Source organism: Saccopteryx leptura, chromosome 3, assembly GCF_036850995.1.
Source record: "Saccopteryx leptura isolate mSacLep1 chromosome 3, mSacLep1_pri_phased_curated, whole genome shotgun sequence".
NCBI lineage: Eukaryota > Metazoa > Chordata > Mammalia > Chiroptera > Emballonuridae > Saccopteryx > Saccopteryx leptura.
Genome location: NC_089505.1, coordinates 286006942 through 286024041, shown reverse-complemented (window position 1 = coordinate 286024041; position 17100 = coordinate 286006942). Strand labels below are relative to the sequence as shown.

At 43.8% G+C, this 17100-nt stretch overlaps 1 protein-coding gene across 1 annotated transcript in view; it reads right to left on the bottom strand.

The window, feature by feature from the left end:
- ALK (ALK receptor tyrosine kinase) overlaps positions 1 to 17100 on the bottom strand; it is a 693423-nt gene that overhangs the window by 474581 nt on the left and 201742 nt on the right. The window contains exon 3 of the mRNA XM_066378600.1: positions 8144 to 8308. Within this exon, the coding sequence (XP_066234697.1) occupies positions 8144 to 8308 (165 nt within the window). The remainder of the gene's footprint in view (positions 1 to 8143; positions 8309 to 17100) is intronic.

Genomic DNA, 17100 nt, shown 5'->3' with positions numbered 1-17100 from the left:
TAGTTTTTTTTGTAGTCCGGCCCTCCAACGGTCTGAGGGATGGTGAACTGGCCCCCTGTGTAAAAAGTTTGGGGACCCCTGATATAAGGCAATGTACGATAAGTGCTTGGCATAACGTAAACCCTTGAGAAACATGACAGGGTCACTGCACAGAGCTGGGTGATGTGTGCCCTGCACAAATACGCTGAGTGAATGGGTGAGTGGGGCTGCGATTCAGCTCATGCTCTGCTTGAGTTGGCACTGGCTACATCCACCTAGAGGAGGCAGGTTTTCCCCATCAACATAGAGGTGCCAGACAGCTTAGTAGGTCCCTGAGCATCGGCTCCTGTGGCCTTCCCTCCCTGCAATCCAAGCTCTTCTCGGTTCAGGCTATGGCCTTATGTTGGGCTGGCCCAACATGCTCACACAAAAGTTCCATATCAGTCTCATGCTCTTTGGTTTTTCCTCCTCTGTTTTCACTTTATTTTTTCTTTCTATTTTCCAGGTAAATGGGCTCTTTGACTTTACTCATACGTTTATAGAAAAGTGAATTTTTAAAAGGTTGTTTTAAAAAGTTGCTGCTGCTGCTGCTGGTAGTGTTGGGAAGAATATTGCTAATTAGGCTTCCTGCAGAAACTCAATGTCTAAAGCCTCTGAAAGACACAGGACCTCTTCTGGGTCCTCCTTTCACTCAGTCTGGGCTCCTGGTTTCCTTCTGAAGGACACTGATTTTTGGTCTTGCTTTCAACCTCAGGAATAAAGAAACCCATCAACTCAGCTTATTTTTCTATGCGTGAGGTTTTAAAAATTATTTCCTCATAGAGCAGGGGACTTCCAGAATTTGCTTAAAAGGAAACAAACAAAAAAGACAAGAAAATAGAAAAAAAACAAAGAAAAGACAAGAAAACAGAATTTGCCTAACTCTCCTGTTTCTCTAGCAAGTTCTGTTTCTCATATTTGTCCTTATACACATGTCACACAAAAGACCACCAAGTCTGACTTTGTCTTTTTAGGTAAGGGAAGCCCACTTTCAGCCTATGTGCCGGCCAGTCCTGCTGAGCCGTCTGCTTCCAGAGTTGTAGATGGGAAGGATGCATTTGGCCTTTGAGGAGAAAAGGAGGTTGAGGAAGGAAGAGAAAAAGAAGACACAGGGATAGAAGAAGGAGGGAAAAGCAAGAGACAGAACAAGTAAGAGGAGGAACTAAAGCGCTCTATGCAGGTGCTCCGGAGGACTGCCACACCAGCACTGAGACCCTTACCTTCTCCCTGGCCCTCATTTTGAGAGCTTTAATGCTTTTAATTGTTCCAATTTTTATAGTCTCAATGTTCTTGATATAACTTATAATTAAGAGTCTAAATAGGGTATAATCTGCAGCAAGAGCTTGGACGTGGGGGAAGCAGCAGCTGCCCTAAGCACCCCCGCGCTCGGCTCCCTGAGTGCACGCCCACCGCTGAGCAATGGTCACCTTTCAGGCAGAAACACACAAGCACATCGGGTTAATAAATAAAGAAAAGAGTCCTCAGGAGAGGGGGAGTATATGATGTAAGGAATGATACATTAATAATACTTTATATTTGCATAGCCCAAGCAATATTGGAGACAAGGGTATTAAACAAGAGCATGCTATGCTGTTGTTGCCGAAGTGAATTTAATGTCTACCTACTTTACAATGAGAAAATCACTCTCATTTTATGTGTAAGGAATAAATAATTCCTTATTACCAGCATATTTCAAATACCTCTTCCATTGCTTGCAGGTACAAAAATGCTGATCACATCAGAGAGAAGACAGTTGCCAAAGACAACAAAGGTTCAGGCCAAGGAACTCACTCCGTAACGGAGACACAGGGAGCTGCCACACCATGCAAGCAACCAGCTTCATTAACAAGTAAACCCAGTGTTAGCATATTCCCAAATAAAAGCAGCTTCAGTATAAATCAACTAAGAAAGACCCAATATCCAAGAAATGTGCATCAATCAAGCATGACTAGCAACTAGTACTAAAAATTTTAAAGGAAGAAGTGGAAAGAATCAAAATAAATCATACTGCATTAGATAAAAGTAACCTGGACTATCACCATAGCCAACCAGGTTAAAGGATTTACCATCCGTTTAGTGGGGAGACCTGGACACTGAGATCTGAACACATGCAATCTGCAGTGCTTATAATCCCATTTGGGAATGTGTACGGTTACCATTGTGGGTGAGGGTTCGGTCATTCTCAACAAATTCTTTTGTCATGCCTAAAGAGTCCTAAATTGAAAAATACTCCAAGAAATGTTGTACATGGATACCTGGGATGAATACAACCCCAGTCTTATAGGGTCATGTTTCTTAAATCGAAACAGAGCAGAAACCTTGCTTCAGTCTGCCATGGCTGGGGTGACTGCAGCCTGACTGGGCTACACGCTACACTATGATGCCATTTTCCTGTTTACGGAGTGGGCTCTGGGGTATTATTTCCATTGGTATTTATAATGAATCAGGAAAGAGGGCCACAGAGGTAAAATTACCCACAGATCTCAACTTACACTGAACCGGTCTTTTTCCATCTTGAATGAGTAAAGATTATCTTTCCATTTTAAGTAGAATTACACTGTAGTTATCCCCATTCAAGAGAATTTTATTTATTTCTCTTTGCAAGGCCAGAGCTTTCCTTCAATTCTTTTCAAGTAGAATTTCAGAGCAGTTCATGGCTTTTCTTAGAGCCCATATTTCTTTAAGATATGTCTTATCTGAACCATTTGATATATACCAAGTGGGGCAAAAGTAGGTTTGCAGTTGTTCGTATGGAAAATAATAAATAATAATACAAGAATAAACTCTGTTTTATGTACTCACAACTGAGGCTAAAATCTCCAGATAACAAACACTAAGAATAGGTTCCTAATGAGAAAGTAAGGAAATCAAAAAGACAGATTCATATGCTCTTAGAGCTTATTCAGTCTGACCCACTCAATTTACCAATTGTAACACTGAGGCCAAAAGTCGCATGCCAGCCAGTGGCAGATGCACTACATACTTCTGACTCAGCACAGTACTCTTTTTATTTCTTGTGGGTTTTTTTGTTTGTTTGTTTTTCTTTGTTTAATTTTTATAAAATTTATTGAGGTGACATTGGTTAATAAAATAATATAGTTTCAGGTGCAGAGTTGTATAACACATCACCTGTACACTGCAAGGTGTGCTCACCACCCCACGTAAAGTCTCCCTCCATCACCATCTACTCTCCCCTACTTCCCTCCCCTTACCACACCCCTTTTCCCTACTGCACTCCCCACACTGTTGTCTGTGTCAGTCAGTTTTTGTTTCTTTCTTTGCTTAATCTTACCACCTTTTCCACACATACCCCAACCCTCATCCCCTGTGATAGCTGTCAGTTTGTTCTCTGTATCTGTGAGTCTGATTCTATTTTGTTTGTTAGTTTATTTTTGGACCTAGAGATAATTATCCTAAGCAAAATAAGCTTTTTATTTTCTTCCCCCATTTCTAAAAAGGCAGTGCTGGTTAGAATAACCTTACCCCACCTTTTCACTCTAATTGCACTACTCTGTAGCCTGGATGGCATATTTCATGCTGTGGCGCCTTAGGCAGGACCCCTCACTCTCTCCATCTACAAAGAAGATATAGGTGAGAGTGGGCTTCCCAAGACTCCTCTGAAGGCAAAGCCCTTAACAGATACCATAGTGGATACAACTTGGTTGTGCCATAGAGCAGAGCAAGTCTCCTCAGCATCACTGGTATGTGAGCAATGCCCTAACCTTTTAAATGTACTGCCAGACAATTAATGAAGGTGAGGCCCCATAGGAAACAGATTTGAAACACAGAGACATAGAGGAGAATGACATGAAAAGATAGAGACAGAAATTGGAGTGCTGTGTCTACAAGCCAAGGAACACCACGTACTACCTACCAGCAATCAACAGAAACCAGGAAAGAGTCATGGAATGGATTTTCCTGCAGAGCCTTCAGAAATACTGACCCTTCCAACATTTGATTTTGGACTGCTGGCTTCCAGAACTGGGAGACGATACATTTCTGGTGTTTTAAGCCACCCAGTTTATATTAATTTTTTTATCTGCTACAAGGAACTAACACACAAAGGACTAACAGGAGTGGACCAAAAGTCTGGATAACCCCAATCTGGCATTGGCAGGACCCTACTCCTCTGTGGCAGCATTCTTAGCCATTTCAGAGCCTTATGACAGTGTTTCTCAACCTTTGGAAACAAAGTAATCTTGATAAATAGAAGAATCTCAGTAGCAGAGTTCCAACTAAGCCCTCCACCAAAAAACAACAACAACAACAACAACAAAACAAAAAAACCTTGAGAATCAGTGCCCTGGAAGAAAGTTGAGTTGATACAGGAAGAGTCAGGCCCCTGCCGAATGAGTCTACTCGATTCTTCTTGTATATGCATATAAGTGAGGGGCTGGGAGGGATTTTGAGGAGGGAATACTAATCCGTTTTCTATTTTAAAATTAGGGTGCATGCTGAAGATAAAATCTTATCTTTCTGGAGAAGAAAAATATGTTCCTTTGACTACATTCCGAAACACCAGAAGAAGCAGAAATCAAGTATGCCCCTGGGACTTCTTGAAAAGTCATAGAATGCCTCAATCTGATGATTCCTCAAGACTTTATTAATTTATAATGTTGTGCTCCATCAAGATTGTCATTTTTTTATTATCTTGCTGCTTTGAATTGTATCTCCCTTATTATTCTCATCCACTAGGGCCATAAATTAAAATCATACAGAATTTATAATCTTAAGTTTATTACCTATGATTGGTATTATCTCACTGCTTTTTTTTCTGGTCATTCTATATCACCTGACAAGAAATATGGCAATAGAGTCTAAATACCACCTAACCAATAAATGTTGAGTTTAAAAGAACCCTAGTGACAACACTAGCCCGAAGGGCACCCATCACTCCTTCTCTCTACTACCAGTATACTTTCTACCAAAATGACAGAGAAAACGAGATTCTAAAGAGTTGGGAGTTAGCACTGGAACGTGGATCCTTGCTTTGCCATTGTGCAGATTGGGTATGTCACTTTCTCTCCCTTCACTTTTACCTCTTTCTCTGAAGATCAAGGGACATTAAGATACATCAGCCTGCTTCATGAGGAACAAGCCTATTTCAGGGGACAGGTCGTGATGTAATTAGTTGACTCCAAAAGAAATGAGCAGCCCATCACTAAAAGTTCTGGATACCTCTCAGTGACATTCCAGAAGTGTACTTATGAAATCTGGGAGGCTATGTCCCTTGTTTCTAAGACTGATCCAGGCTGTGTGAGCAAAGATCCCCTTGTTATATCCCAGGAAAAATAAACACAAGTTTCTGACAGTGGTGAGATTTCTCCAAATTGTATTTGGATGTTTGTTCACTAAAGACTTTGACAAAGAAGACTGGTGTATCTATAGCGGTGTTTGTCATAGTCATTCACATTATAATCCTAGTGATATGACATACTACCATGTTGGAAAGAGCAATGATTTTTCAGGGAGATAGAAGTTGGCAACAATTATTTAAAAAATGGACATTCCAATCTTGACTGATTTATCTAATGGAAAAAGGTTCACATTCAGTACATGCCCTGATTCTTGGAACCCAGCTTTATAAAAACCTAAAGACACTGATATATTTTCATACTGATAAATGAGTGTTCTTCCTTCTACTCCTTCTCCCTTTCATTGTCCACAGAATTCAGTGTAACATGCATATGTCAGAAATCACAAGATCACATTGGCACAGAGTATCAATATACAATCTATTGGCACTTTTTTAAAGATTGTTCAAAATTTTTAAAGCACTAGATTTCAAAGTTATAAGGTCTGAGTCCACAAAGTTCATGTACAATTGATACTTGTCTCTCTCTCTCTCCTGATCTCACTGAACTGTGATCACAATTCAATAGTTATCAAACAAAAACCCTACAATGATGAAAAATGCATGGATTGCCAGGACTATTTCTGGAGTTTGGGAATTTGGATCCAGAGATAGCCTTAGGGGAGGTTGAATGGGAGTAAATCTGAACAGAGGATAACATCAATTTTATGAAAACATAAAATAAAACAGTCCCATGGAAATGGAAGCTGCAATGAGATACTGTATTTCAACTACCACATGAACCAAATGACAGTCTGATAATACCAGACACTTGTCAGGATGTACAGTCCTATGGAAGAATAGAAATCCCATTTCTAGAGCTATACTCTAGGAAAACTCTTAGACATGCGCATATACCAAAGCATGTACAAACATGCTTACATTAGTGTTGTTAGTAATAGCAAAAACCTGGAAACAACCCAAGTATCTAATGAGAGTAGAAGAGATAAATTGTAGTATTTTCATGCAATGGATGCAAAACAAATGAACCACCGTGACATACATCAAAATGGACAAATCATAAAACAGTATCATACCATTAATGTAACAGTTCATAACCTAGTCCATATGTTGTTTGGGGCTACATATATAAGTGGTGAGGCCATAAACTAAAGCAAATGAACGATGAACACAATATGCAGGACAGTGGTTATCTCTGAGAGAGGAAGAGATTTTTGATATAGGCGGGGGCAGAAGAGATTGTAAAGGATGGGCCACATTCAAATTCTTACACTTGGTGGTGAGAATACAAGTGGTGATTTTATTGTAATCTTTAATCCATGTTTATATATCTACTTTTTTGCATATGCTACATTTTATAATAACAATTTAGAAATACACAGATTTCTAGACTCGATCTTAGATCTACTGAATCAGATGCTCAGACTGAGGGACCTAGGCAGTATTTTTATACTTTCTCCAGAAGACTTGGACGCACTATGGGTTAAGAGCCACTCACCTACATAACAAACACCCCCCCCCCCCCATCAATATCCAGGTGAAAGCAGCTTAAAATATAAATCAAGGTCTGGCAATTTAGAGAGTCACAAAGAAAGAAAAGGTCAGGCTGGGACAGTGTGCAGAAAAAAAGGTCTCTCACTTCAGGGTTCAAGGCTGATGAAGAAGCCTGACCCTAAGACCTCCCATGAGCTTACTTGAGCCCTGTTCCTGTTAGATCCCCAATAACATGAGCCTGAGATAATCACCCCCAAAAAATGGGCCCAGGGCAGGCTCTTGTCATAACATTTTCTATAAAGAAGAAACAAAATGCGGTAGAAATTGATCTTGCCCAGGACACATCACAACAGACATCTAGACTGGGACCCACACATACAAGCTGTGTGAGCTTTAGTGAGCCACTTCCTCTTTCTGAGTCCTAGCTTTTTCATCTTCACTGTCCCCTCATAAAATTGGGATCCAGTGTGACGGTACAGGGGAAAGGGCTGTGAAAACGGAAAGAACCGAGTCAGTTATTATCTCTCCCTATGAGCCAGAAATAGGCTGTCAATTCCAAGTCAGCAATTGTCTGTGTCCAAGGAGTTAGGAGCTCTAAGATTTGCTTTAGAGAGACCTGATGGCGGAGTAGGGCTTAGTGCCTCCACATCCCTTTAAAAACTCAGCCAATATTTAACAAGCAGCCACTGCTTTTCCAGAGCCTACCTTTTCCAGTCTCTGATAATTCAGAAGGGGATGTTCATAAATAGCTCAGGACTATCAGAAGCACCTTGGAAAACTACTAATATTCATTGATAGCTTTGAAACGAACACTTAACCCAGTTAACAATACCTTCCAAATTAGGATTGCCAGATTTAGCAAATAAAAGTACAGGGCACTCAATTAAATTTGATTTTTTAGTATAACTGGAATAACTTTTAAAGAGTATGTCAGTCCCAACTATTATGTGAGATAAATGAAAAAGTCATTCACTGGTTGTCTTGTATTTTATCTGGCAACCCTGTTCCAAATGGACAAATAGATCAGAACTTTCCTACATCTCACATTGGGAAATCTGCATGAAAGACAGTCATGCAACCCTGTTTCCTTTAGTTGGTAAGAGAATAAAGGGTTGGATTGGTCTTGAAATTGGACTTGCACCCTCGTCTTCTTTGCACAGCCCGAGAAGACACGAAGAGGCATAGATTAAAAAAAAGCTGGTTTCAAAGGAAATGGGATAGAGCAGGGGTGGGAAGTCTTAGAATTTCAAACAGAAATTGACATTCCAGCCCCATCCTGGCCCACTTAGAGCACTTTGTGGTGGCCTCCGCCCTTACCTCTGGGCATCTCTTTGGAATGCTCTGCCTCGGGCCCATTCAGCAGGTCCATCTGGGAAGCCTCCTCGGAGGGGACGCGGCGCCAGGACCAGCTCTGGTTCCCCAGGTCGTGCAGCGGAGGAGAGTACTCCAGCTCACAGGGGAAGTCAAAGCTGCACTCCAGACCTGCAACAACAGCCGGCGGTCAGTGCAGAATGTTTCCCAGACGTGACCCTCCAGCCCCACTCCTCCACTCCAGCAAGTTGACCTCCATCTCACACAAACCTTCACCCTATCCAATGGTGGCAAGTCGTCAACTTCACAGACGGCTGGGCTCCATATTGGTGCAAAGGGGACTAAGACAGAAAAAGGCATTCTTTGTATGACTCAGATTATGGGAGGTATCCTCAGAAAAGGCAGGTAAAAAAAAAAAAAGAGCTAACAGGCTGGACCATGAAAAGCCCTGCAGCCTAGGAGGCCACCTGCTGACACGGAGACGGCCTGAGGCAGAGTGGGAAAGCTTGGCTTTGCATCCAGATAGGTCCGAGTCTAAGTCCAGCTCTGCCATTTACCAGCTGGGTGACTCTAGGAAATAAAATTTACCTCTCTGGCCTCTTTTCCACCCCTGTACATTGGGGATGATAACATCTACTTCTGGAGTTTGCTGTAAGAAGAAGCAGAATAATACATCATCTATATACATGCGCCCAGTCCATCACGCTCAGGAAAAGTCCTGGTTAGGTCCTGCCCTATCTGAGAAGCCAAAGGGAATGTAAATCTTACTCCCTGCCCTGCTTGCCAGCCCTATTGTCTACCCTTCAACCACTCTCCAGAGAAGAGGGCCAAGGCTCTCTAGCTAATTCAGCTTTATTCTGTCTTAGGAGGGAAGGGGAAAGGCCCTGGGAAAGGAGAAAGAGAGAAGAGAGGCAGGAAGAGGTCATTCCCCAGGATGCTTTATGAATCTTTCTCTGGGCTTCTTTAGGGGAGAATCACCCTTGTGTGCAAGTCAACCATGTTTGCCCTACTTTTAGGGTACACTGACCTTCTCTTTCCCTTCCTTACTTGTTGTGCATTACCCAAAGTGGGTGAAGTCCTTTCTACCTGGAAGGAGCTCAATGCTAGCTGATACATCAATAGAAATATGCCAAAATGTAAATTATTCATCCACCTTTAAGATTGTCTCCCTTAAGCGTGGAGACACGAAAAAAAGAAAGAATGTGATATAAAGGACAAACCACTGGACTGGAATTTGGGGGGAATTTGGTGGTGTCCAGGCCGGGTCAGTATCTTCTCATGTGTGGAACTTGGCTTTCTCAACTGCAGGAAAAGGGGTTTAAACCACACGATTCTAGAAACAAGAACCCAGTGAAACCTGGGTTCCAGCTCCAGCTCTGCCACTGACTTGCTGGTTACCTTGAATAAGCCACTTAACCTCACTGGGCTTCAAGCTCCTCAGAATGAGACCCAGACTAGCTGTCTTCTAAAGCGCCACACTGATGTGACGTTCTGAGAAATCAATCTGTGTGATGGTACTAATGAGTGCTAAGTCCCGATTATCACTGTGCATTTTAAGAGCTGATTCTGGGGCTACTGCCATCTTGTTCTCCAAGATGAGTCTGGTGTTGAGAATTTGAGGACACAGAGAAGTGGGGCCAAGTCTAGTGCAGGCAGCTGGTCACTGGACTGTCAAACCCATACACATCTAGCCCTGCCCTGGAGTGGGAGTAAAATAATTCCCATTGACACCAGCCAAACTATATAAATTGGGGGTGGGTGGGGTGGAACTCTTCAATTACACTTGTATTAAGTATCTTTCTTCTTCTTGGCCAGTAGAGATTTACATACCAGCTGCTCTCCGGGAGCTGCTATTCTTCTGGTCCGAAGGTTAACACCACTCACCCTTTCACAATTCAGACAGTTCACCTTTATAATGGCAAGCTCAAACAGGCAGAGCTAGCCTTGTTTGAGTTGACATAACACATGCTGCCTACATATTTTATCAGCCTTTAAGGCTTTCTATGTGCCTCTGGGAGCTGAGCTGCTGCTCTGAATTGGTATCCTGTAGGCTGCTGCCTTAATCTTCAAGACTTTCTTGCCAGGCATCTAATTGTGATAGCAGAGTGCAAGAAGAAAACTGATCCAACATTTTGTCCTCTGTAACACAAAAAATCATCCTCATAATGAAAGGGCTAGCCACTAAATCTGGCTCTTCTGGGAAGGGCCAAAAAGACACATTCACATTTGGGAATGATCAAGTCAGAAGACGGGAGAGAAAGTTACTGGCCACCCCCAAACCACATTGACAATTATTGGTATCTTTTGCAAAGCCTCTACTTCTGTGGCCCATCCTCTATTTTAATTTTTTTCCTCCAATTAAAATCATCCTATTTCTATCTGGGACAGAGGTGTGGTGTGCATTCCCAGGCACTGCCACACATGTGTCTTGTGTGCATATTAGATAAACAGGAAACAGAATATATAATCCCATTTTCAAGTGTCACCAATCCTGAGATCTTTGAACTCTGGAGAGTCTAACGATTGGCTGTGTGTAGACCAGACCCTGCCCAGTGAAACAGGGTAGGCAGACACTCCAATTACGAAATAGATTTATTTTGATAAACCTCCAAGGAGGCCTTCCTTTAGCTATCGAAGCTGTATTCTTTGGCTTTAAATAGAAATGTAGTTAACATTAATGTTCATTTGGGGTGAAATTAAATTGGGCTTTTCTAGATTCTTAGTTAATTTCTCGTAAAACATCAGAGTGGGTTTCCTTCTCCCGAGCCAGCCCTAGTGCCTCTCGCACTGTCATACCTGGGGTGCGTCTTTCCTAAAAACACCAGGTTACGTCGCATTTTCCTTGGATCTTTTTGAGGTTCTAGGCCTGGGTGCTTCCTGAATCTCTCTCCTCAACCCTCCTCTGACTCAGTCCCTCAGGGAGAGTCCCTCAGTCTCCGAGGGATCAGAGCTTCAGTGAAGTGTTTAGCCTTAAACAGGGGTCCCCAAACTTTTTACAAAGGGGGCCAGTTCACTGTCCCTCAGACCATTGGAGGGCCAGACTATAAAAAAAACTATGAACAAATCCCTATGCACACTGCACATATCTTATTTTAAAGTAAAAAAACAAAACAGGAACAAATACAATATTTAAAGTAAAGAACAAGTAAATTTAAATCAATAAACTGACCAGTATTTCAATGGGAACTACGGGCCTGCTTTTGGCTAATGAGATGGTCAATCTCTGGTTCCATATTTGTCACTGCTAGATGTAACAAGTGATGTGATGTGCTTCCGGAGCCGTGAGGCATGCATCCCACATCACTGGAAGTAGTACTGTATGTGAGCGATGCCATGCTTTGTGTCTCTCACTGACCACCAATGAAAGAGGTACCCCTTCCGGAAGTGCGGCGGGGGGCCAGATAAATGGCCTCAGGGGGCCGCATGTGGCCCACGGGCCGTAGTTTGGGGACCCCTGGCCTTAAATAACCCGACGGCAGAGGCAGGTCCACTCCCAAGGGGAGGGATAGGAAATACATTCACTGAGTCCCAGCTATCTGCCAGTCACAACGCAGGTATTTCCTTACGTCACTATCTTCCATGCAGAAAGACAATGAGATGTGAAGGACATCACTCTAGAAAGGAGAAAACTGAGGCTCAGAAAGTTTGTTCAACTTGCCCAAAGATCCAAGGACTTCCCTGAGGCAGAACCAGAATGTGGCCCAGGGCTGGATAATGACGAAGATCCTGGCATTTTCCATCACACCTCCACAGCTTTAAACTCTCAGCCCACTGTTGCATTTTGGTTATTAGGCCCAAAGTCTGCGACCTCTCTTCAGGTCTGCAAAGGCTTTTCTACTACCCTAGGGGGACAGATGGATATTTCCTCTGTGCCAGGCCCATTTTGCAAAGTGACTTTGATCTTGAGAAAAATACAGAGAACTCAACCTTATATTATGTACCCATTACGACCCAGAAGAATCTAACCATTGAAAAATGCAATGAGGAAAAGACACACTTTCCAAAACCTGCTGATCTCATGGTTGAAATCTCAACTACCTTCCTACTAGCCACGCCCATCATGAAAGAAAGATAAGGCGAAGGAATCTCCTGGAAACAAACAGTTCGCCTGCTGGGAGTCAACTGCTGTGAAGGGAAAGGTCTTGGCAGGGCAGTGAGGACAGTGTCAGGCGCGGACCTGCCAACAGCAGCTGCGGGGCCTCAGCAGGTCTGCTCCCCAGCGTCGTGCATTTGAAAAATGAAAGAAGCCAAGCATACGCCCTCTACGGTGCTCTCCATCTCAGAAGGTCATTTTTTTCTAAGGACTCTTTCTGGGCCAGCACAACAAAACCTCGACTGTCAGTCAGGCACTTTCACTGTGTTCCTCTAAATGAGGGCTTGTTCCCATCCCTAGAAGCAGATTCCCCATGGAGGAGGCTAACGGGCATCACACTCAGTGGGGACTCAGTTTATCTCAAAATTCTCAGAGAATTATGAAGGGAAGTTCAGGTAAGTTTTACAGATGATTGTTCCAGGGTGAGTGTGTGTGTGTGTGTGTGTATTTTCATGCCTTTTTATCAGTCTGTACCTATATTTAAAGGATATTTTGAATCCCTTCCAGAGTATAAGTCACATTTAAAAAACTGAATTCATTAGCAGTCAGCTTCAGACGTTGTCCTACTATAAAATGCAGTTATTTATAGGGCTGTTATGGTAACTGGTCAGGAAACCCTGGGGTGACCTTGCCCAGAGAGATGCCCAGTTCCTTTATCAAATCCCCTTGGCTGCAGAGGTGGCAGTGACCACCCACTCTGACACTGAGTCTGCAGGTGGAAATCTACCCTCTAAGTATATGTGAGGCTATCAGAGCAGGCACACCCAAGGCCTATGCCCAGGCAGAATGGGGGCCGTCCCAGCCTGACCCACGTGGAGGAGACTGCACGAGGTTCTAGGCACTGTCCGTAACACCATGGAAGGATAGTGGGGCGATGAGGTGCACTCGGGACACACAGATCTTCCCTTAGTCAGGCTTAGAAAACCCAACAGTTCTTTGTTTCCAGACTAGCCTTGTGCTCCAAAATATCCTTTGAGTTAAGGCCTTTTGTGTCTTCTTGATCTTGACCCTGGAAACCCACAGACCTCCCGCTGGTATCTTCAATCACCTTGGTCAATTTGAAGTTAGAGGACAAGCAACCCCCTTTAGTTTTTAAGATGCTCGTTCAAAGGCTGACCAGTTTCCAGATGACTACAGGTGGCAGGCGCCTTTAAAGCAGCTGCCCTGGGGAAGGTCCCAGGGACCCACTGGTTAATGTCCTTCAGTCTCAGCCTATAATAAGATTTGGAAGCAAATATTATAGAGTGAGAACCAGTAACAAAAAAAGAGAGGAACTCAGGTTTATCAATCCCATGGATACTCACCCTTTTCTACTTTGTCTCTTATTACAAGTGTCTCAGAAGGGGAGCCTGAGTCAGACATGAGTTCTTGTCTCTGTCAGCTCTGGGTGTGTGTTCATAGATGAGCCCCAAGCCATGAGGGGAGGAGCCCCATAAAGGTCTTGGAGAATATTTTCAGAACTGCTAACTTTTCCTGAGAGTTTTCTGTGGCCAGATGCTACTCCAGGAACCCTACACCGTTACCTTATTTAATCCCTACGACCTAGGCAGGAATCTTGTCCCCATTTAACAGAGGAAGACCCTGGGGCTTTGAGAAGTGAAGCGACATCTAAGGTTACCAAGACAGGAAGTGAGTGAGTAGGATATCACTGATCTGCTTCCTCTTTGGGATGCCCGAGGCCTTGAGGTCAGTTTCTCACAAACATAGAATTATGAATCAAGACGGTAGCAGAAATAGCTCCCCTCATTCAGAGCCACAGGAACTAACAGGGGTTGAGACCTGCAATGAGGCAGGACAGGCTTGTCTCCATGGAGGGACAAGCAGGATCAAGCTGGAGGCAGGACAGGAGCCAGAGCATCTGAGCTAGCTTTAAAGGACCTGATACCACCTGTACAAGGTGAACCTGAGATGCCTTAGCGAGCAGTGAGTCGGAGTACACAGTTCCACAATTCAGGTCCTACTTAACCCCAGCGGTTGTGCGGCTCAGGAAGCCAAGGCTACATGCACAGTAAAGCCCAGGGTCCAAGTTCCCACCTCGGTTTCCTGACATGTTCCAGGGTATCTGCTCTGTTTCTTGGGTAAGGCTAGGGGCCCCAGTAGCAGAAACTGAGGGTGGAGTGTGCAAGGTCTGTACGGCCATCATGGGCCCCAGACAGAACTTCTCACTGGATACTTGGCTATGGGATCTACATCTGAAACCAGAGAACTCTCAAGTTTGCTGCTAGTTTAAAATATGGCAGCATGATTGTGATTTTATTTATCTCTAGTTTCCTTGACCTGAAATTTAACGGCCAGATGCAGATGGCCTTGATGTTGGGCCTGACACCACTTCGTTTGTTAAATGGTGGTCTCTATGGTACCACCCAGCCTTACAATCTTTTCCAATGTATCGATACCCATTTGTGTTAATTCATTAAGTGACCTTAATATCATCATGGTTCTTTCTTAGAGATGGAGCACAAGACCTAAAATTTGACTCCAATTCTGCCAACTGTCCTCTGTCTGGTATGGGGGGGGGGGGGTGCTCTCTTTCTCACTCTGAGCCTCAGTCATCTCAGTGATAACTCTAACTTTCCAGAACTGCTGGGAGGACTCAATTAATGATGCATGTGCTTGGAATGGAGAAATTCCCAGTGCACATTAGCTGGTTCAGAATTCGCACAGTCATGCCCTTTCTGAACACAATGTCAAGTTTACCATGAGAAACTGTATTTACATACAGCATTTCAACCGATGGCAGAGGACCATTCCCTGAGTATTCTCTTATACCATGGAAGGTTGGCATGTCTGCCTTTAGGTGATATTCATAGAGTCAGAGGTTCTTAAAACTTGAAATGACATTTGAGGTCAATTGCTTCTCCCATCAGACAGATGAAAAAAAAAACAAGACCCAGGCATGAAGAAAGGCTGTTCTCCGGCCAGGTGGCTGGTCAGAGTCCCTCACACACAGCGTGGAGGCCTTGCCAAATGCCACGGCTCCAGGCAGTACCAGGCCTGAGCTAGGCTGAACATCAGTTACTAAATCACCAGACCTCACTTCTCAGGCTCAACTCACTGGCACATTTAAGCTGAGGCTGGATTGCCTCATGGTTGGCATATACAAATGCTGATGTGCCCCAGACAAGACTAATTTGTGTATTCAACAAAGAGCCATATGAAGCATCATGCACATGTGGCAATTCTCTTATAAGCCATATGCTAGAGCTTCATCTCTGAAGCTAAAGACCATTTTAATGAGCCCCAGAAATCAGCGTTCTCAAAACACTGTCAGTCCTTAAAGACTGTATACAGTTCAAGGGAACATCCTAGGCTGCCACCAATCCTGAGGCACAAGTCAGGGTCTCCTTTTCTTAAGCAATTCTCCAGAACTTCCTAATTGTTGGCTTTCAGGGTCACGAGAGACCTTGAGGACCACCTGGTATTGAGAAACTGAGGCCTAGAGACATGATGGAGCTCGTCCAAAGATGTACAGTGGGTGGGTTACAAAATTGGTAATAAAATCTGGTTCCTAACCTTGTGATTTATTTTTTATTTTTCTGAAGTTGGAAACTGGGAGGAAGTCAGACAGACTCCCGCATGTGCCTGACCGGGATCCACCTGGCATGCCCACCAGGGGGCGATGCTCTGCCCATCTGGGGTGTCGCTCTGTTGCAACCAGAGCCATTCTAGTACCTTAGGCAGAGGCCACAGAGCCACCCTCAGCGCCTGGGCAAACTTTGCTCCAATGGAGCCTCGGCTATGGGAGGGGAAGAGAGAGACAGAGAGGAAGGAGAGGGGGAGGGGTGGAGAAGCAGATGGGAACTTCTCTTGTGTGCCCTGGCCGGGAATCGAACCCGGGACTTCTGCACACCAGGCTGATGCTTTATCACTGAGCCAACCGGCCAGGGCCCTAACCCTGTGATTTTAATTGTCATCATCATCATCATCATCACCAAAGTTATGGGTAACAGACAAACAATACATGAAAGAATTATGTACTCTTCTGCCAACAGGATGCTTTTTGATGGTTACTGGAAGCTCCCTGCTAGAGAGTAGGTCTGTGCACAGGCCAGAAGATTCAGTGAGGACAGAGAGAGGGGGAAGCAGTGGCTTAGGAGTGAAGGAGAAAGATCACTAGAGAATTCTTGGAAACTTTTCCAATTCTGGGCCAGACAGCCTAAGCTATTGAGCAATTCATTTAGCCATTTCAGTTTTGGTTTTCTTGCGTATAAACATGAGATATTTATCAGAATAATGATGCTAATAAAAATAATATCTGCTGTGATGCCCAAATAAAGAAATGAATGTGGAAGTGGTTTCTTAACTATGAGATACTGTGTATGGATGTCCTTGTCACCTTCATCTCCCTGAGCTTCGGATTTACCACTGGGAACTGAGGGAGAAGCTGACTCACCCCTGGAAGACCCAGGGAGACGTTGACTAGAACAGGTATCCCCCCCTTGCTCTGTTTCATATCCAGCCTGCAGGGGACACCCAGGTGTCCGGGAGTAACTAGGAGCATAGATGCTGCATGGAGTTTGCCTAAGGTGAAAGCTCGACTCTGTCACTTTACTAGATGCATATCTCAGGGTAAATAACTTTAATTTTCTGTGCCTCACTGTTGCATCTGTAAAATGGAGATTAAAGCAGGAACCAGCTCAGGGAATCGTGAGGAGGATTAAACGCAGTACATACATCAAACCTGTATGTGCCCGTGCGGTGACTCGCACATGCTTTACTATGAAATGACAGCCGTCATCACAGTGGCTGTTCAGGTGGCATCAGAGCTCAGCCATGACATAGGAGAGTTAAAGGGGTGTGTGCCCAGCACTGAAGGCAGAAACCTGACTATGTCAAACCTTGTTGAAATTCCTTACTCATTCTTTGCTTT